The 21,926-nt window shown below is 38.9% G+C and overlaps 1 protein-coding gene across 1 annotated transcript in view; it reads right to left on the minus strand.

The window, feature by feature from the left end:
- Positions 1 to 127: 127 nt before the first annotated feature.
- The window catches only part of CTSS (cathepsin S), a 28,853-nt gene continuing 7,054 nt past the window's right edge, over positions 128 to 21,926 (minus strand). The window contains exons 6-8 of the mRNA XM_027097619.1: positions 20,992 to 21,154; positions 20,006 to 20,108; positions 128 to 1,034 (exon numbers count right to left, since the gene is read on the minus strand). Of these exons, the coding sequence (XP_026953420.1) occupies positions 935 to 1,034; positions 20,006 to 20,108; positions 20,992 to 21,154 (366 nt within the window). The 3' untranslated portion in view covers positions 128 to 934. The remainder of the gene's footprint in view (positions 1,035 to 20,005; positions 20,109 to 20,991; positions 21,155 to 21,926) is intronic.

Genomic DNA, 21,926 nt, shown 5'->3' on the forward strand with positions numbered 1-21,926 from the left:
TCCAGGCCTGTGATTGAGGTCGGGTCGCGGTGGTGAGAGCACTGAATCCTAGGCACTAGATCAGTGGTCAGTGAAAGGCCCGGGCCCTGCGCCGTTGCAGAAAAGGAATTCCCACAAAGATGGAAAGTAGTGAAACAAGTATTTATTTGCAGAAAAAAGTGCAGTACGTGTGGATAGACACACGAGCGGGCTCAGAAAGAGTCGTGCCCTGGTGGCAGTTTAAATCACTTATATGGGGCATTTTTTCCAGGTTTCCTTAGGCCAATCATTTTGATTTGCCTGATTCAAAGTCTGAATTTGGTATAGCTCAGGATTTTCCCATGTGTGCATGCACATCTCTTAGCCAAGACGGATTCTACCGAAGAGGCCTATGGGTAGATTTGGCCACTTGGCATCACTCTCCTTTTGACCTCCAAGGAGCCTTTCTGCGCATGTGTAGTGGGGGGGGGGGTTCTCCTGACTTCAGGAATGAGAAATATGTGGTCTCTTATCTTCTATCTGGGCAGGGCCCAGACTCCTCTCTCAATTGTCCTGTTATTCCCATGCCCTGGGGGCCCATCTGTCTCCTGCCTCATGGTAATGATACAAAGTTGAAAAGGCAGTTATTTATTAAGCATCTATATGCCATCGAGGTTCAGCAGGATATCAGGGGACTTAAAAGGACAAATAAAATAAGACAATGAAAAACATGACAGATTATCTCAGGTTGACCAATTTTCATACAGTTATATCTATAGTACATTATTAATTTACTTAGCAAACTTTTCCCCAAGATCTGCAAAGTTAAAAAAGTAGATGAATCAAACTATATTTTCTGTTAGTACAGTAAATATACATTGATCATGACACACATTTCTACTGGTTACAGCAGGTAAAATTAAATTGTGAGAAAGTGTTTCTTCTTTCTCGAACTGTTATAAAACAAAGAGGTCCTCTAGATTTCCGGGTAAGAGGGATAACTAGCAATCCCACAGTGATTTCCACTATTTCTTGCCATCCGTATATATCCTTGGTCACCAAAGTTGAGGCCCCAGCTTTAAAAAAAGAAGTAACACAAAATTACAAATGAATATAATCAAATCACATTATCAACTTTTTATCTCTTAGATTGCTTTTCTCCTAAAGAGATTATATATGAAAAGCTGTAAAACAAAGTTAGAACAAAATAATATAATAATTTCCCCAGGGCTTTTAGGCAATTTTCAAAGGATGGTTTGGTAGGTTTTAATGCTATATTAATGAATAGATTTAATACCTAAGGAAAACAATATAAGCTCCATCCTAAACCTTTAAATCCTCCTACTTCTGCAGGGAAAGAGTTTTATTATCCTTTCCAAGACCCCATCTTTAAGTGTTTTTGCATAATAGGATCATAGGTGATGATTCCCTGTCAAACTTCAATTTCTTTAGAGAGTGTCAATTAACAAAGATTTTTGAGAGACCACTATGGAAAAGGTGCAGGGCAGGGGATTCTCAAAAAGAGAGCTCTCAAACACCTTTTTTTTTTTTTTTTTTTTTTGCGGTACGCGGGCCTCTCCCTGTTGTGGCCTCTCCCACAGGCTCCGGACGCGCAAGCTCAGCGGCCGGGCCCAGCCGCTCTGCAGCATGTGGGATCTTCCCGGACGAGGGCACGAACCCATGTCCCCTGCATCTGCAGGCGGATTCTCAATCACTGCGCCACCAGGGAAGCCCTCAAACACCTTTTTGACCTGGAAGTGGAGCTGAGATAAGGTAAGACTTGCTCATAGTTAAAGCTGTAAAAAATGGAATATGCTACCTTGGGAAAAGATGAGCTCCGTGGCACTGGAAGTGTTCAATTAGAGATGTACATAATTTGTCAGAGACGTTGCAGGGGGAATTCATGGGTCAGATAAGGGTTAGAGGAGATCAGTGGTTCCTCACTTTTTCATTTCATGGACTTTGAGAATTTCAAAAAATTTTGCAGATTGACATAAAGTTACCAGTTTTTAAGTTAGCAAGTACAGACATTAAAAAAACCAAAACCCTTTATTATCACCATCAAATTGTAAAAGAAAGGACATGTTAACACCAAAAACAAAACTTAAGAGGACATAACCTCTAATTTAAGTACAGTCCTTTGAGACAAATAAATTTAGATTTATGAAAGATTTACCAAAATATTCTTTTTTCTCCCTTTTTCACATACTAGTGAAAAAATTGACAAAATTCTTGTAAGAGAAATGACTTGTGAAGTTTTTTATGATTCTGAGATTTTATAATTGTAGGTGTACAAATAATTATAATATGAGGCAGAATTCATATTCTGTATGAATTGTGCTATAACTAGTATACAAATAAAAGCATGAAATACTGTGTTGGTATTTGGAGAGCAACAGGAAATTTAGTTGAAGGGAAAACAACATCTTTAGGGGAGTAGTGTGAAAAGAAGATAGAAAGTTGGTTTGGGGCCGTATTGTGCGGAGCTTAGAACAGCAGACTGAGGAACTTGTTTAAGTCCATAGGCAGAGGGAAGCCATTGCAAACTTTTGCTCAGGACTCAAAGGAAGGTTGTGTTTTTGCATGCAGTGGAGAAACTAAGAAATGCTGGACTATTGGAAGAAGACAAGTGGCATAATTTAAAATAACTGTGCTTCAATAGGCCTTAAATGTTCTATGTATCAGCCATTCACTGGACTCTTCTGGTCTTATTTGTCTCTCTCTTGTACCATTTAACACAGTTGTCTACTCTCACCTCACTTCTCTCTTGGCTTTAAGATACTACTGTGTCCTGATTTTCTCTTCTCTCTATGGTCACTCTTTCTTAAACTCTCTTATGGGCTCCCTTCTTTTTCTTTTTTTGGCCGCACCAAGCGTCTTATGGGATTGACCAGCAATTGAACCAGGGCCCTCAGCAGTGAAAGTGCCAAGTCCTAACCACTGGACCTCCAGGGAATTCCCTGGGCTCCTTTTTTTGATTCCTTTCATTTATTGCCACTCCCCTGCTCAAAATCCTTTAATGCCTCACCAACACCTTGAGAATCAAATCCAAACTCCGCTGTCACCTCTCATCAATGGATGTGCAGTGCTTTTTTAGTATCCAGTTTGATAAGCAAAAGCAATAATAAATTCTGGCTAAGCTATTATTATTAATATCAATAGCCACCACTTATTGAGCACTTACTCTGTGCTAAGCAGCTTAACATATATTATCTCATTTAATCATCATCCTGTGAGGTAGGTATTATCTTCTTTTTACTAAAGAGAAAAACTGGCAGAGGTAAAGTGGCTTGCCCAAAGTCACACAGATGGTTAATTGTGAATCAAGGGTTCAAATCTAGGGTTGTTTTATTCCAAAGCCTACTCTAACTTTTATACTCTCTTCCTGTGAGAGAGGTAGTATGGGGAATGAAATTCAAACTAGAACATCCAGGATCTTATATAATTAGTATATTGCTATATCTTACTATATAGTTATTTCACTGCCTAAAAACAAGGTAAAAAATTTTAGATAAGCTGAGTTTAGACTTAAGTTCTGGTAATGAAAGTTGAATTGAGGCTCTTAGGAGTAGTAATATGAACTAAGTCAGTGAGAGCTAGGAGTCCTAGATCCCACTCTGTATCTGGACAAGATCAACTGTCCCAAACTTTGTAGATCCCAGACTTCTTTTTTGGCGGAGTACTGCTAACCCTCCTTTTAAAAATACAGCTGATTAAAAATCTCAAGCTAAAAAAATATTTGAGGACAAATTCTTGTCTTCAGAACTGTTCAAGGTCAGTTCCAAATGCTCATTCCAGTCCTTACCAAGTTGTTTATTTTTATCAACTCTATAGCCCTTTCACTCAAACTGTTCAATTCTGGGCAAGTTTCTTAACTCTCTCAGTATCAGGAGTTTCCTATTCTGTGTTATGGGGATAAAATGCTATCTCATAGATTACCTTAAAAATTAAATGAGAAAATGTATTTAAAGTGCTTGCACAGTGTCTGTAGTAAATGCTCAACAAGTAGAGGTAGCTATTTTTGTTCTTATCCGAGTATAAGTCCATCTGATTTGACTCAAGCAGAGTCCATCCCCTTTAAAAGTATGTAGTGTTTTTCTAGGGTGACCAACAGTTCCACTTTCCCTAGGATTGTCCTGGTTTTAAAAATAAAGTCCTATGGCCTGGGAAACCCCTTAGTCAGTGACAAAGCAAGACGGCTTGTCCCCCTACCTTCTCCCTGCATATTATAGACTACTAACTTATTAGATATTCCTTCTAAAATATATGCCAATTTCCTTCGTAATAAATTGCAGCCTTGAACTTCTTAGGCTGTGCCAGACACTATTCTAGGCGTTAGGATTATGGAAGTAAACAAGGTAGACAAAGTCTTTTTGAAGCCTATGCATTCTATATGGGAAACATATAATAAACAAAGAAATACGTAATATGATATGATATGATATGATATGATAAGTACTATAAAGAAAAATAAAGAGTAAGGGATACAGAGTGTTGGGAATCCGGGCTACATTTTAAAAAATTTATTTATTTATTTTATTTTATTTTATTATTTGGCCAATGCCGTGTGGCTTGCAGGATCTTAGTTCCCCAACCAGGGATCGAACCAGGGCCCAGCAGTGAAAGCGCAGAGTTCAAACCACTGGACCGCCAGGGAAGTCCCCAGGGCTACATTTTAGATGATGTAGTCAGGGGATGCTTATCTGAGGAAATACTTGAGCAAAGACCTAAGTAAACTGAAGATGCAAGTGATGCAAAAATCTGGGAAAAGAGTTGGGAATCAGCTTGGTGTGTCTGGGAAACAACAACAAGGCTAGTGTACCTAGATATCAGTGAGAGAGGGGAAAGCAATTGGAGAGGTGGTTGGAGAGGCAGGCTGAAACCAGATAATGTCCCACTTTTAACACATGTGGGTCTTATTCTGAGTGTGAAGGAAAGCCATTAGAGGGTTTGGAGTAGGAGAGTAATAACATCTGCTTTCTGATTTAAAAAAGCTCATTCTGGCTACAGTGTAGAGGATTGACTACAGGCAAACAAGAGGGAAAGTGATTATCAGTTGGGAGATATACTGCAATAGACAAAGAGAGATGGACAGTGGCCTGAACTAGAGTGGTAACAGTAGAGATACTGAGAAGTGATAAGGTTTGGGATAATTTAATGATGGTAGAAATGACAGGATTTGCTGATGGTTTAGATGTAGGGTATCATATGAAGAAAGAAGAGATGGCTCCAATGTTTTTTGGCCTGGGGTAAGTGCTGTTGGCATTTACTAAGATGGGGAAAATTGGGGCAGTAGCAGGGAGTCAAGAGTTCTATTTTGAACATGTTAAGTTAAAGAGACCTATAGACACACAGCTGGTAGACTGCTGGACATGGAATCTGGAGCTCAGGGGAGAGATTAGGGCTAAAGATACAAAGGTGAGAGTCATCAGCACATACCTGGTGTTTAAAACCATGAGACTAAATGAGATTACTTAAGGAGTGAGCCTAGAGAGAGGGGGAACTGAGGCCTGGGGAAGTCTAATATTTATAAGCAAGAAGTAATAAAAGGAACTAAGGAACTCAGGAGACTGAGAAGTAAGTAGAGCAGGAAGAAAACCAGGAAAATGTGGTCCCCTGAAAGTCGAATAAAGAGTGTTTCCGAAAGGAGAGAGTAATTATATATCAAATGTTAAGAGGACAGGTAAGGTGAGACTTTGAAAACTGTTTAATGAGGCAAGATGGAAGTGAGTGGCAATCTAGGCAAGAGTGATTTCAGTGAAGTGGTGTAATAAATACCTGTTCTGAGTTATAAACCAATATGCACATTCTTAATCTCTTTATAGAGAAATCTCTAAGGAAAACCACTAGGCTATAACTTTTTTCTTTTTACATCATTTTTTCAGCCTTAGATTCCATGGAGAAGAGGCAGTATGTATTAATTTAATATAAATTCCTACAATGTTTAGTATAAAACATTTACCCTAACTCTACTTTAGGATCAGGCTCAGGCTTCCCTGGTGGCACAGTGGTTAAGAATCCACCTGCCAGACTCTGGGAGGGCTCACGCCAAGGAGTACTTCCCAGAACTTCTGCTGCCAGTGTCCTTGTCCCTGCAGTGAGCCACAGCCACCCCCTGCCTCTGCAGGAGACCCTCCAACACTAGTAGGCTACAGGGTGAGAAGAAGCAAGAAGAACTACAATCCTGCAGCCTGTGGAACAAAAACCACATTCACAGAAAGATAGGCAAGATGAAAAGGCAGAAGGCTATATACCAGATGAAGGAACAAGATAAAACCCCAGAAAAACAACTAAATGAAATGGAGATAGGAAACCTTCCAGAAAAAGAATTCAGAACAATGATAGTAAACATGATCCAGGACCTTGGAAACAGAATGGAGGCAAAGATCGAGAAGATGCAAGAAATGTTTAACAAAGACCTAGAAGAATTAAAGAACAAACAAACAGAGATGAACAATACAATAACTGAAATGAAAACTACACTAGAAGGTATCAATAGCAGAATAACTGAGGCAGAAGAATGGATAAGTGACCTAGAAGACAGAATGGTGGAATTCACTGCTGCGGAACAGAATAAAGAAAAAAGAATGAAAAGAAATGAAGACAGCCTAAGAGACCTCTGGGACAACATTAAATGCAACAACATTCACATTATAGGGGTCCCAGAAGGAGAAGAGAGAGAGAAAGGACCCAAGAAAATATTTGAAGAGATTATAGTCGAAAACTTCCCTAACATGGAAGGAAATAGCCACCCAAGTCCAGGAAGCGCAGTGAGTCCCATACAGGATAAACCCAAGGAGAAACACACTGAGACACATAGTAATCAAATTGGCAAAAATTAAAGACAAAGAAAAATTATTGAAAGCAGCAAGGGAAAAATGACAAATAACATACAAGGGAACTCACATAAGGTTAACAGCTGATTTCTCAGCAGAAACTCTACAAGCCAGAAGGGAGTGGCATGACATATTTAAAGTGATGAAAGGAAAGAAACTACAACCAAGATTACTCTACCTGGCAAGGATCTTATTCAGATTCGATGGAGAAATCAAAATCTTCACAGAAAAGCAAAAGCTAAGAGAATTCAGCGCCACCAAACCAGCTCTATAACAAATGCTAAAGGAACTTCTCTAAGTGGGAAACACAAGAAAAGAAAAGGACCTACAAAAACAAACCCAAAACAATTAAGAAAATGGTCATAGGAACATACCTATCAATAATTACCTTAAACGTAAATGGATTAAATGCTCCAACCAAAAGACACAGCCTTGCTGAATGGATACAAAAACAGGACCCATCTAAATGCTGTCTACAAGAGACCCACTTCAGACCTAGGGACACATACAGACTGAAAGTGAAGGGATGGAAAAAGATATTCCATGCAAATGGAAATCAAAAGAAAGCTAGAGTAGCAATACTCATATCAGATAAAATAGACTTTAAAATAATGAATGTTACAAGAGACAAGGAAGGACACTACATAATGATCAAGGGATCAATCCAAGAACAAGATATACCAATTATAAATATATATGCACCCAACATAGGAGCACCTCAATACATAAGGCAACTGCTAACAGCTCTAAAAGAGGAAATCAACAGTAACACAATAATAGTGGGGGACTTTAACACCTCACTTACACCAATGGACAGATCATCCAAAATGAAAATAAATAAGGAAACAGAAGCTTTAAATGACACAATAGACCAGGTAGATTTAATTGATATTTATAGGACATTCCATTCAAAAACAGCAGATTACACTTTCTTCTCAAGTGTGCATGGAACATTCTCCAGGATAGATCACATCTTGGGTCACAAATCAAGCCTCAGTAAATTTAAGAAAATTGAAATCATATCAAGCATCTTTTCTGACCACAACGCTATGAGATTAGAAATGAATTACAGGGAGAAAAATGTAAAAAAACACAAACACATGGAGGCTAAACAATACGTTACTAAATAACCAAGAGATCACTGAAGAAATCAAGGAGGAAATCAAAAAATACCTAGAGACAACTGACAATGAAAACACGATGATCCAAAACCTATGGGATGTGGCAAGAGCAGTTCTAAGAGGAAAATTTATAGCTATACAAGCCTACCTGAAGAAACAAGAAAAACCTCAAATAAACAATCTAACCTTACACCTAAAGGAACTAGAGAGAGAAGAACAAACAAAACCCAAAGTTAGCAGAAGGAAAGAAATCATAAAGATCAGAGCAGAAATAAATGAAATAGAAACAAAGAAAGCAATAGCAAAGATCAATAAAACTAAAAGCTGGTTCTTTGAAAAGATAAACAAAATTGATAAACTATTAGCCAGACTCATCAAGAAAAGAGGGAGAGGACTCAAATCAATAAAATTAGAAATGAAAAAGGAGAAATTACAACAGACACCACACAAATACAAAGCATCCTAAGAGACTACTACAAGCAACTCTATGCCAATAAAATGGACAACCTGAAAGAAATGGACAAATTCTTAGAAAGGTATAGCCTTCCTAGACTGAGCCAAAAGAAACAGAAAATATGAACAGACCAATCACAAGTAATGAAATTGAAACTGTGATTAAAAATCTTCCAACAGGGGCTTCCAAGGTGGCGCGGTGGTTGGGAGTCCGCCTGCCGATGCAGGGGGCTCGGGTTCGTGCCCCGGTCCGGGAGGATCCCGCGTGCCGCGGAGCGGCTGGGCCCGTGAGCCGTGGCCGCTGGGCCTGCGCGTCCGGAGCCTGTGCTCCGCAGCGGGAGAGGCCACAACAGTGAGGCCCGCATACCGCAAAAAAAAAAAAAAAAAAAAAAATCTTCCAACAAAGAAAAGTCCAGGACTAGATGGTTTCGCAGGTGAATTCTATCAAACATTTAGAGAAGAGCTAACACCCATCCTTCTCAAACTCTTCCAAAAAATTGCAGAGGAAGGCACACTCCCAAACACATTCTGAGGCCACCATCACCCTGATACCAAAAGCAGACAAAGATACTACAAAAAAAGAAAATTACAGACCAGTATCACTGATGAATATAGATGCAAAAATCCTCAACAAAATACTAGCAAACAGAATCCAACAACACATTAAAAGGATCATACACCATGATCAAGTGGGATTTATCCCAGGGATGCAAGGATTCTTCAATATACACAAATCAATCAATGTGATACCCCATATTAACAAATTGAAGAATAAAAACCATATGATCGGGCTTCCCTGGTGGTGCAGTGGTTGAGAGTCCGCCTGCTCATGCTGGGGACACGGGTTCTGCCCCAGTCCGGGAAGATCCCACATGCCGCAGAGCGGCTGGGCCGTGAGCCATGGCCGCTGAGCCTGCGTGTCCAGAGCCTGTGCTCCACAACAGGAGAGGCCGCAACAGTGAGAGGCCCGTGTACCGCAAAAAAAAACAACAACATATGATCATCTCAATAGATGCAGAAAAGGCTTTTGACAAAATTCAACACTGATTTATGAAGAAAACTCTCCAGAAAGTGGGCATAGAGGGAACCTACCCCAACATAATAAAGGGCATATACGACAAACACACAGCAAACATCATTCTCAATGGTAAAAAACTGAAAGCATTTCCTCTAAGATCAGGAACGAGACAAGGATGTCCACTCTCACCACTATTATTCAACATGGTTTTGGAAGTCCTAGCCACGGCAATCAGAGAAGAAAAAGAAACAAAAGGAATACAAGTTGGAAAAGAAGAAATAAAACTGTCACTGTTAGCAGATGATATGATACTATACATAGAGAATCCTTAAGATGCCACCAGAAAACTACTAGAGCTAATCAATGAATTTGGTAAAGTTGCAGGATACAAAATTAATGCACAGAAATCTCTTGCATTCCTATACACTAATGATGAAAAATCTGAAAGAGAAATTAAGGAAACACTCCCATTTACCATTGCAACAATAAGAATAAAATACCTAGGAATAAACCTACCTAGGGAGACAAAAGACCTCTATGCAGAAAACTATAAGATACTGACGAAAGAAATTAAAGATGATACCAAAGATGGAGAGATATATACCATGTTCTTGGATTGGAAGAATCAATATTGTGAAAATGACTATACTACCCAAAGCAATCTACAGATTCAATGCAATCCCTATCAAATTACCAATGGCATTTTTTACGGAACTAGAACAAAAAATCTTAAAATTTGTATGGAGACACAAAAGACCCCGAATAGCCCAAGCAATCTTGAGAAAGAAAAATGGAGCTGGAGGAATCAGACTCCCTGACTTCAGACTATACTACAAAGCTACAGTAATCAAGACAATATGGTATTGGCACAAAAACAGAAACATATATCAATGGAACAAGATAGAAAGCCCAGAGATAAACCCATGCACCTATGGTCAATTAATCTATGACAAAGGAGGCAAGGATATACAATGGAGAAAAGACAGTCTCTTCAATAAGTGGTGCTGGGAAAACTGGACAGCTACATGTAAAGAATGAAATTAGGACACTCCCTAACACCATACACAAAAATAAACTCAAAATGGATTAGAGACCTAAATGTAAGACTGGACACTATAAAACTCTTAGAGGAAAACATAGGAAGAACATTCTTTGACATAAATCACAGCAAGATCTTTTTTTGGTCCACCTCCTAGAGTAATGGAAATAAAAACAAAAATAAACAAATGGGACCTAATGAAACTTAAAAGCTTTTGCACTGGGGCTTCCCTCATGGCGCAGTGGTTGAGAGTCTGCCTGCTAATGCAGGGGACACGGGTTCGAGCCCTGGTCTGCAGGGCTGCAACAAGAGAGGCTGCGATAGTGAGAGGCCCGCGCACCGTGATGAAGAGTGGCCCCCACTTGCCACAACTAGAGAAAGCCCTCGCACAGAAATGAAGACTGAACACAGAAAATATAAATAAATAAATTAATAAACTCCTACCCACAACATCTTCTTAAAAACAACAACAACAAAAGAAACAAAAAAACCCTGCTGTGTCTATACAGCGTGATTCACTTTAAAAAAAAAAAAAAGAAAAAAGCTTTTGCACAGCAAAGGAAACCATAAACAAGACGAAAAGACAACCCTCAGAATGGGAGAAAATATTTGCAAACGAATCAACGGACAAAGCATTTATCTCCAAAATATATAAACAGTTTGTGCAGCTCAATATTAAAAAACAAACAACCCGATCCAAAAATGGGCAGAAGACCTAAATAGACATTTCACCAAAGAAGACATACAGATGGCCAAGAAGCACATGAAAAGCTGCTCAACATCACTAATTATTAGAGAAATGCAAATCAAAACTACAATGAGGTATCACCTCACACCAGTTAGAATGGGCATCATCAGAAAATCTACAAACAACAAATGCTGGAGAGGGTGTGGAGAAAAGGGAACCCTCTTGCACTGTTGGTGGGAATGTAAATTGATACAGCCACTCTGGAGAACAGCATGGAGGTTCCTTAAAAAACTAAAAATAGAATTATCATATGATCCAGCAATCCCACTACTGGGCATATACCCAGAGAAAACCATAATTCAAAAAGACACATGCACCCCAATGTTCATTGCAGCACTGTTTACAATAGCCAGGTCATGGAAGCAACCTAGATGTCCATCGACAGATGAATGGATACAGAAGATGTGATACATATATACAATGGAATACTACTCAGCCATAAAAAGGAACGAAATTGAGTCATCCACATAGACGTGGATGGATCTAGAGACTGTCATACAGAGTGAAGTAAGTCAGAAAGAGAAAAACAAATACCGTATATTAACGCATGTATGTGTAACCTAGGAAAATGGTACAAATGAACTGGTTTGCAGGGCAGAAGCTGAGACACAGATGTAGAGAACAAACGTATGGACACCAAAGGGGGAAAGCGGCAGGGGGGTGGGGATGGTGGTGTGATGAATTGGGCGATTCGGATTGACATGTATACACTGATGTGTATAAAACTGATGACTAATAAGAACCTGCTGTATAAAAAAATAAATACAATTAAATTTAAAAATTAAGAAAAAAAAAGAATCCACCTGCCAATGCAGGGGACACAGGTTCCAGCCCTGGTCCGGGAAGATCCCACATGCCGCCGAGCAACTAGGCCCGTGCGCCACAACTACTGAGCCTGCGCTCTAGAGCCTGTGAACCACAACTACTGAGCCCACGTGCCGCAACTACTGAAGCCCGCGCACCTAGAGCCCGTGCTCCGCAACAAGAGAAGCCACTGCAATGAGAAGCCCGCTCACCCCAGCGAAGAGTAGCCCCCGCTCGCCACAACTAGAGAAAAGGCCGCGTGCAGCAACAAAGACCCAACACAGCCAAAAAAAAAAAAAAAAAAATCAGGCTCTCTTGAAAGATCATTCAACAGTTTTCAGTGAAGGAAAATGGAATATGTTCTTTCTTCTAACTTATATTTTAATAACTTAATGCCACTTATGGATGAAGAAGAGTCATTTCTGTACCCACCCCCAACTCAATCCATCAACTTACTGCATGACCTAGAGGCCCATCTATTTTGCAACTGTTTATTTTAGAGAGTTCACCAGATATTGCTTAAAGGTGTCCTGGGTGCTTACTTAGTTTTTTGGTGTGTGTGTTTGCATGCATGAATGTGTATTTGTGTTTGCATGCATGCGTGTGTGTGTGTGTGTGTCTGTGTGTGTTTAAGGTTCTAATGGGCACATAGTTAATACCTTTAATATTTTTTCCTCAGGCCAAAGTTGTCTCATGCCCAGTAACTGTGGAGCCTTCATTACTCATTGATCTGTATGTTAAATTAAACTCCTCCCTTTTTTTTGCAAAGACAATCTTGGCCCATCTTGTGGGCAGTCCCTTAGACTGGGATGGCCTTCTGACCAAGTTTAGGCTCCTAAACTTTTCTAAGTACATAGCAGTTGTATCTCTAGCTCAGCTAGCTTTCTAAATTTATAGATCTGCCCATCAGTGAAACATAGACTATCCAAATACTTAAGGATCTTCTCAGATAGTTTAACCTCAAAATCTCTACTGCCTAATATTTAGGGAGATGTCCCTGAAAAATATGTAGTTCATCATTCCTCACTTAGATGCTCTAGTTTTATTCCTGAATTAAGTCAAACCATCAGAGGGTTGTATAATAAGGTATTTTGCATTATTTTGGTCCCCATAAAATAATTTTTACTCAGTTATGCTTGGTATTAAATCATTTGCCTATGTGCTAGACATTCTGAAAGCATTCTGTAAAACTTCTAGCTGCACTTATTGTTGGGATATTACTAAGGGCATAGTTTTCTGCATTAGATTGTATTCTCTTTATACAGCTTCAAAGGAGGAATAATAATAAAAATAATAACTATGATTTATTGGACATATTATGTGCCAGACACTATGTGCTAAGTGTTTTACATACATTATCTTGTTAAATCCTTATAGTAATATTGAAACTATTATTCCCATTTTACAAATGGGAAAATTGAAAGTTAAAGATATTAAATAACCTGCCTAAGGTCACATGGACAGTAAAGGAGCTAGGATTCTAAGCAAGTTCTGCCTGGCTTCAAAGTAAATGCTTTTACTTGCTATGCTATACTGTATTATAAAAAGAAGCTAAATACCCATGTCCAGAAAGGGAGAAAAATTCAGGGACATTGGATCATTGTTATATATATACCAAAAAGATTAAGTGTAAACAAAGGGAAGATAAAAAGGAAGAGGCCAAATAGAGGAAGACTCCACATTCTTTTACTTAAGGTTAACTTGGTAGCACTGGAATGACATAGAATCTAACCTTTTAAGAGATCATTAAGAACAAGTTTGATAATATAAGAGGGTTTTGCTTGAGTCAGCCTCTGTGGAGCCTGGAATTCATGACCATATCCAATCTGTCCTTGCTGGGATTTAGTGCCAGGATCGCTGTGGTCGTTCATAATTTGTTCCCTTCCTAACCCACATCTCTCTCTAACAGGCTTCTTATACTACTACCTTTATAAAAGAACATGCAGTTCCCTTAACTCATTTACTTTCTCTCAGTTCTAGACTTTGTCACATTTACCTTCCTCTGTTCTGATTGCCCTTTTTTGTCTGGTTATTTCTTTCTCATCCTTCAAGATTCAATCAAATAATCTGGCTAAAAGGCCCTCCCAGACTCCCCAGGCTATGCCAGGTACTCTTATTCTGTGCTTCCACTGCAATGGATGCATACCTCCATCTTAGCATTTATTACATTCTATTGCAATGGTCTGTACATGCACACACCTGTTTCCTTGACTCTACGTACTAAACTGTGAGTATCTTGAAGGATGATAGGAAGACTGTATTTTTCATTGCCTAGCACTGTGCTTGGCACATGGTAGGTACTAATATATGTTTGTTGAATCAATGTATGAACAAAGATACAAAAGAGACTGTTCTACCTTTGAGGAGTTTATATTTTAGTGAATGGAACATGATTTATAGAAATAGCTATAACAGAAGGTACAATTTGTTAAATGCTATAATAGAATTTATAAAGCATTGCTAAAGCTTAGAAGTTAGAGAAACAATTCTGAGTAAATGAATGGGGTATGGAAGAGACAGCATTTGAGGTAGGTATTTTTTTGAAGAATGAATAGGATTTTAATAATATTTTAAGGATTTTTAAGGGTTTTTTTCATTTTAAAAGTAATAAGTGGTTTGTTAAAGACAATTTTGAAAATACGTATAGGCAGACAAAGACAACCTTTTTTTGTTTTGTTTTGTTTTTTCTTGCTGTGCCGCGGGGCAGGTGGGATCCTAGATTTTTTTTTTTTGGCCAAGCTGTGGCATGTGGGATCTTAGTTCCCTGACCAGGGATCAAACCCATTCCCCCTGCAGTGGAAGTGCGGAGTCTTAACCACTGGACTAACAGGGAGGTCCCAAAGACAACCATTATTAACATTTGGTATAATTCCTTCTGGTCCTTTAGTATAACATATATCAGAGAAATGATGTATACTATTTTAAACTTAATACTTATACTGTATATAAATGTTGTATTTATATGTATTTTTTCATTTAAACATATATTCCAAGTATTTTATTAGGTTATTAATAATGGTCTGAATAAATATAATTTCTAACACATGGAATGATTATGTCATAATTTATTTAACACTATTTCTATTGTTAGGCATTTTTGGTTGCTTACTAGTTTTCACTATTAAAGGAGAAGAATGCTATACAATTTACATAAGTCAGGTGTGAAGTTTGCCCCAGATTAGGATTATTTTCTTCATATAGATTCCAAGAAATGGAAATAATTGGATGAAGAATATGAACACTTAAAAAGTTCTTGATTCATATTATCAAACTGCTTTCAAGAAAGATTGTAAAACTTTACTCTTCCACCAGAATATATAAGGGTGCCCATTTCATCACAGACAGTGGGGTTTCTGTAGGCAGCAATGGGCTTTAAGGGCATTTCAGAAAGATGAAACGGCACAAGTAACAAATTAGAAATAGCTAAGTAGGGCTTTCCTGGTGGTGAAATGCCTGTCAATGCAGGGGACACGGGTTCGAGCCCTGGTCTGGGAAGATCCCACATGCCTTGGAGCAACTAAGCCCGTGCGCCACAATTACTGAACCTGTGCTCTAGAGCCCACGAGCCACAACTACTGAGCCCTTGTGCCACAACTACTGAAGCCTGCACCTAGAGTCCATGCTCCACAACAAGAGAAGCCACCACAGTGAGAAGCCCGTGCACCACAACGAAGAGTAGCCCCCGCTCGCCGCAACTAGAGAAAGCCCATGCACAGCAACGAAGACCCAATGCAGCCAAAAATTAATTAATTAAATAAATAAAATATCATTAGAAAAAAATAGAAGAAAAAAGAAATAGCTAAGTGTCTCTAAACTTAAAGAACGATGAGAAAGTAGTTTGCTGTGGCCAGAGTGTGAGTATGGGTACATGAGAATATAGTGGAAGAAAAGTGTAAAAGGCTACTTTGGAAGCTACCTAGTGGAGACCCTTGAATGCCTGGCCAGGAGTTTGGACTTTATGTTGATGAAAATGGTAGACTGTTTAGAATTTTGACCTTGGGTTTGGATGATACATATTTTAAGAAGATACTTCCATAGCTGGGTGAGAAGAGAATCTGAATTAATGTCATTAGGAATGGAAAAGAGAAAATACATATAAAGTATGATTCAGAGGCCTAAAGGACAGGGCTGTGTGGGTTTAGCGAGAGAAGGAAGAGCCCAAGATGATACCAAGGCTTTGATGATCTGAAGATGATGATGTATTACTCAAAATAGAGAATAATTTTTCCTTGAACTTACTCTGAAATCATTTTCGTGGATGGGGGATTTAGGGCAAGTTGGAATACGGAGAGGGGGAATTTGATTTTAGATTTGTTGAGTGAGACAGAGAGAGAATGTGTGTGTGTGTGTGTGTGAGTGTGTGTGTGTTGTAAGTGGAAGTAGGGCAGGTGGGTGGGGAATTTTGATTTTTAAAGAAGAGCTAAAGTTGGAAGTTGGACATAGAAGTCTGTTGCTTAGTAGAAAGGTAATTTTTAGAAATTGTGAACTGGGTATAATGCACATAATGGTGATAGATGAAGCTCAAGGATCAGAGGAGTTTGCTTTGGCATGGCTAGAGCTAGAGTGTAAGGGACAGGTGGAAGAAAATAACCTAAGAAATGAGGCTAAAGCTGATATAGCAAAACAAGCCAGGAAAGTGATATGTCATAGATATCATAGAACTAAATGCAGTAGAGAGTTTATAAAGCAGAGAAGTCTCTCACATTTCTGTGCCATTGCATATCCTTTTTGGGTCATTGGGCAACTTACTTCCCTCCTCCAACACATGAGCAGTTCCATTCATCTGAAAACTTGGTGCAAGTAGTGCCTTCTCTCTGGAGCTTTAGGCAGTTAGGCATCTCCTCTATGGCCCCATAGCCATTTAGACATATTATACCATGATGTGTTGTATTTTATTGCTTAAAGATATCTAATTCCCAAGTGGACTGTGAGCCCTTACAGGATAGGATGATTTCTCATTAATTTTTGTATTTCCAAGGCCTAGATAATGTCTGTCACATTGTAGATGCCTAGAAAATGCTTGTTAAATTAGTAAGTACTAAGAAGAGGTTTTGAATTAAAACCCTAAAAGATATATAATCTTCAAGAAGAAACTTCAATAGAGAAGAGGATTTACAATACCTACTGTAGGGAGTAAACAAGACATATATATATAAGTGAAAGTATTGCTCCATTTTAAAAAGTTATCACCGGTCTAGACCCAAGCTGATCAGTACTGTGAATGGGTTATAAATGAACCAAGACATTAATCACCTCAACTACGTTCCCAATGGGCCATGCAAATATTATCATCTTTGTGGGCCACAACATGAAAAAGATAGGAAAGTACCTTTTTGTTTGTTTATTTATGATTTGTAGACTAGGTACTTCCAGTAAAGATTTGAGGGGGGTTATGGGTTGAATTATGTCCCTTCCAAATTAATATGTTGGAACCCTAACCCCCAGTACTTCAGAATGTGACCTTATTTGGAAATAGAAGCATTGCAGATATAATTAGCCAAGAACAGGTCATTAGGGTGGGCCCTAATCCAATATGACCAGTCTTATAAAAAGAGGACATTGGACAGAAATACACATGCACCAGGGAGAATGTCATGTGGAAATGAAGGCAGAGATCAGGTGATGCTTCTACAAGCCAAGGAAAGCCAAAGATTGCCAGCAAAACTTCAGAAGCTAGAGGAAAGTCACAGCCCTTCTGACTTCTAGCCTCTAGAGCTGTGAGACAATAAATTTCTGTTGTTTAAGCCACTCAGTTAGTGATATTTTGTTATGGGAGCCCTGGAAAACTAATACAAGGAGAAACTTGGAAACTAATACAAGGAGACACGTTTAAGTCTCAACTCTTCACATTTCCTCTTTTTTTCCCTCTGAAAGCTACATTACTTTTGTTTGTGGGTTTTATGGATGTCAGCTAATTCATGTATTGAGGGGCTGTTAGGTGCCACATACTGTGCTGAGGATTCAAAGACAAGACATAATCTCTGCCCCAAAGGCACATACAGAATAGTGGAGTGACAGTTAGGTGAACATACAATTTAAATATAATGTGTAAAATATTCCAGTATGCATAGGATATTTTAGGAGCATAGAAAAAAAGACATTTTGCCTAGCCCAAGAATTTAGGGAAAACTTTCTGGTATAGATAATGCCTGAGCTGGTTTTGAAGGGAAAGGAGGAATAAACCAAGTGAGGAGAAAGGATGTTTCAGGCAGAGGGGCCAGCATAACCAAGATATGAAGATATTAAAGGTAAAATGATATGTATGGGAACTATAACTGTGTATGTTTCAATATAACTAGAATGAAAAATGTGAGACAAGTGCCAGGAATTGAGGCTGGCAAGACAAGTAGGGACCAGACATAGGCGACTCATCTTTTCTACTAGGGAACATTCATCTCACAATGAATGGTACTAAGTATAAGAGGTATAAGCCCAGACTTATATTTTAGACAAACCAGATTGGAAGCAGTATAAAAGACAGATTTAAGAGTAAAGGAGGGCTTCCCTGGTGGCGCAGTGGTTGAGAGACCGCCTGCCGATGCAGGGGACACGGGTTTGTGCCCCGGTCCGGGAAGATCCCACATGCCACGGAGCGGCTGGGCCCGTGAACCATGGCCGCTGAGCCTGCGCGTCCGGAGCCTGTGCTCCACAACAGGAGAGGCTACAACAATGAGAGGCCCGCATACCGTAAAAAAAAAACCAAACAAAGAGTAAAGGAGACCTGGGTATATATCCAAAACAAAAACAAAAACACTAATTCAAAAAGATACATGCACCCGAATGTTCATAGCAGCATTATTTATAACAGCCAAGATATGGAAACAACATAAGTGTCCATCAACAGATGAATGGATAAAGAAGATGTGGTATATATATAATGGAATACCACTCAGCCATAAAAAAGAATGAAAATTATGCCATTTGCAACAACGTGGATGGACTTGGAGGACATTATGCTAAATGAAATAAGGCAGACAGAAAAATAAATACTGTATGATATGGCTTATATGTAGAATCTAAAAAATACAATAAACTAGTGAGTATAACATAAAAGAAGCAGACTCATAGATATAGAGAACAAAGTAGTGGTTACCAGTGGCAGGGTGGGGGAGTGGGCAGTACTAAGTATTGGGTGTAAGATAGGCTCAAGGGTGTATTGTACAAGCCAGGGAATATAGCCAATATTTTGTAATAACTGTAAATGGAAAGTAACCTTTAAAAATTGTGTAAAATAATTAAATATTTTTTTAATTAAAAAGAAAAAGAAAGAGTAAAGGAGACCAGTTAGATGGCTACAGGGAGAGTCCAGGCAAGAGATGTCTCAACTAGAGCAATAATAGAAGAAATGGAGAGGGGGCAGAATCAAGGACAGATATGAGGTAAAATTAGTTTGACTTGTTGCTTGATTGGATCTGGAGGATCTAAGACAAATCCATAGTACCTAATTGGGTAACTATGTTGTGTGGTGTTGCCTTTTAGTGAGATGGGAAGTTCTGAGAAGGAACGAAATGGTAGGGAGGGCACTGGGTTCCCTGGACATGCTGAGTTTGGAGAAACTAAGATACGTGGAAGTGCAAGTGTCCAGATAAATAAGTCTGAAGTTCAGGGCAGAGGTCAGAGCTAGAGCTAGAGATTTGAAAGCCATCAGCATATAGTTATAGCTGAAATCATAAGAATGGAATGATTGTATCCAAGAAAGATGTAGAATAAGAAGAGTAATGGGCAGAGGATGGAGCCCTGGAGGAAAGACCAACAACTGGGGGCTAAGCAGAGGAATGGGTATTCATAAAGGAGACCAACAAGGAATGATCAGAGAAGTATTGTAGAAGATAAATCATGAAAACCAAGAGCTGACTGCAGAATAGGAAGTGAAGAATTCTGAGTAATTTAAAATGTCACTTTATAAGAAGCTATAAATATTCACCATTTTCAGTATCATGATGATGATCATCATAATCACAAGAAAGCATTGGTTGAGGTTCCCTCAAATTCCTGATTTTACTTAAATATACATTAAAGTGTGAGTACCTGTTTTTCACAAGCCAGTAGTCTTTCCCGTTAAGGTTACCATATCCAATCACCAGTACACCATGATTCACAGTCTGAGTACACGAGGGGTCATAGTAGACACCTGAGAATAAAATATGGGTAGAGAACAAGAGTAAGTGATGTGTGGCAATGAAGGACATTTGAAAATGCTATTTTATTAGACTGTTTTGGGTATATGTCAGGAACATATACTCTCACATTTAAACTATTTAGAGTTCATGATTCTTTGCCATCAATGCTGTATTTGTCAGGGTTTTGTTGTTGTTGTTGCTTTGTTTGTCTGTTTGTTTGTTTAGCCAAGTTTGGCATCAGTCTAATCACAGCTCCCTCAGAAATCTTCTTTGATGAACTGCCACCTTTTCCTGATTATTTTTTAACTTATATTGTTATATTTCTATGTATATATTCCTAAATTGTTTGTTCTATACATTGTCATCCTTTACTAAATTAAATGATCTTTAAGGTGAGGTTTAAAAAAAAAAAAAAGATGATAACCTTCTAGTTTGTCTAATACAATTCTCTACCCTTAGTGGACGCCCTCCTTGTACACTACTGTGTTGTACCTACACTCCACAGCGGCTACAGCAGCTAGGAGCTCAGGCTCTGGAGTCAGGCAGCACGGTTTCTAATTCCAACTGACCACTTGCAGACTGTATGACTTTAGGCAAGTTAACCTAAGACTTAATTTTTTCATCTGTAAAATAGGGCTATTGTAAGGATTAAATGAGATAATGCACAGAAAGAATTTAGCATAGTACCTGGTCTGTACTCTTAGTAAATTTTGACAACTGTTACTTTACTAATTAGAACTGGGTATAAAAATATGTATATGAAATGATATGAGGTGGAGGATTCCATTTAACCTAATCTAAGCATCCAGAGACATAGTGATGGGGAAGAAGAATATTCTTTCTTATGGTGCAAGGGCAGTATAGAGCATGAGGATAACATGTCTGGATTTTTACCACTTCTGTAGAGGAAGAAAGAATGGCGTGCATCTATAGCAACAGACACAGGTCCTTTGATGGCCACAGCTTCTTTTAAGGCATCTTCACTGCCGAAGGGAAGTTCAATATACCTTGAACATGTGGCAGCTCGATTTTTTGCATCATACTGGCACTTTTCATCCTGTGGGAAAAGGATAAATCAGATAAAGAAGTATACTTCAACTTCCTTTATAAATCGACAGTATCCTAAGTCTGGATTTCAAATATGCTTTCTTTCCTCATTTAGTCTTTTCAAGTGTCTAAGGATCCTTCTTCCTTTTAAAGAAAGAAACATAAAATCTTCCAAACCCTAATAGTTCTATGTTTCACCAATAAAAGAGGAAATACAGAACCGTTCTATTGCTTTAAATTGTATACATCTTCATATGTGCAAATTTGCCAGGGTAATGTCTCTCAGACTCTAAGGTGGATTGTTAGGGGCATACTACATCAAGACTCGAGACTAGAGCTTTAAGATCTTTTTTTAAAAATTTTTTTTGGGGGGTACGCGGGCCTCTCACTGTTGTGGTCTCTCCCATTGTGGAGCACAGGCTCTGGACGCGCAGGCTCAGCGGCCATGGCTCACGGGCCTAGCCGCTCCGCGGCATGTGGGATCTTCCTGGACCGGGGCACGAACCCGTGTCCCCTGCATTGGCAGGCGGATTCTCAACCACTGGACCATGGAAGTCCCTGAAAATCTATTTTTAATCATGAACTCTGCTTGCTTGTTTAAAAATCATTGTGCCACTGATAAATTAAGTAGGCTGCTGCATAAGAAAGAGAACTCTTGAGAATTTAGGAATTCTTGATGGAGGTTCAGTCTCTCTCTCTCTCTCTCTCTCTCTCTCTCTCTCTCTCTCTCTCTCTCACACACACACACACACACACACACACACACACACACACACACACAC

The sequence above is a fragment of the Aethalodelphis obliquidens genome, unplaced genomic scaffold (assembly GCF_003676395.1).
Source record: "Aethalodelphis obliquidens isolate GAN/ISIS:26980383/991018 unplaced genomic scaffold, ASM367639v1 scaffold116, whole genome shotgun sequence".
Classification (NCBI taxonomy): Eukaryota; Metazoa; Chordata; class Mammalia; order Artiodactyla; family Delphinidae; genus Aethalodelphis; species Aethalodelphis obliquidens.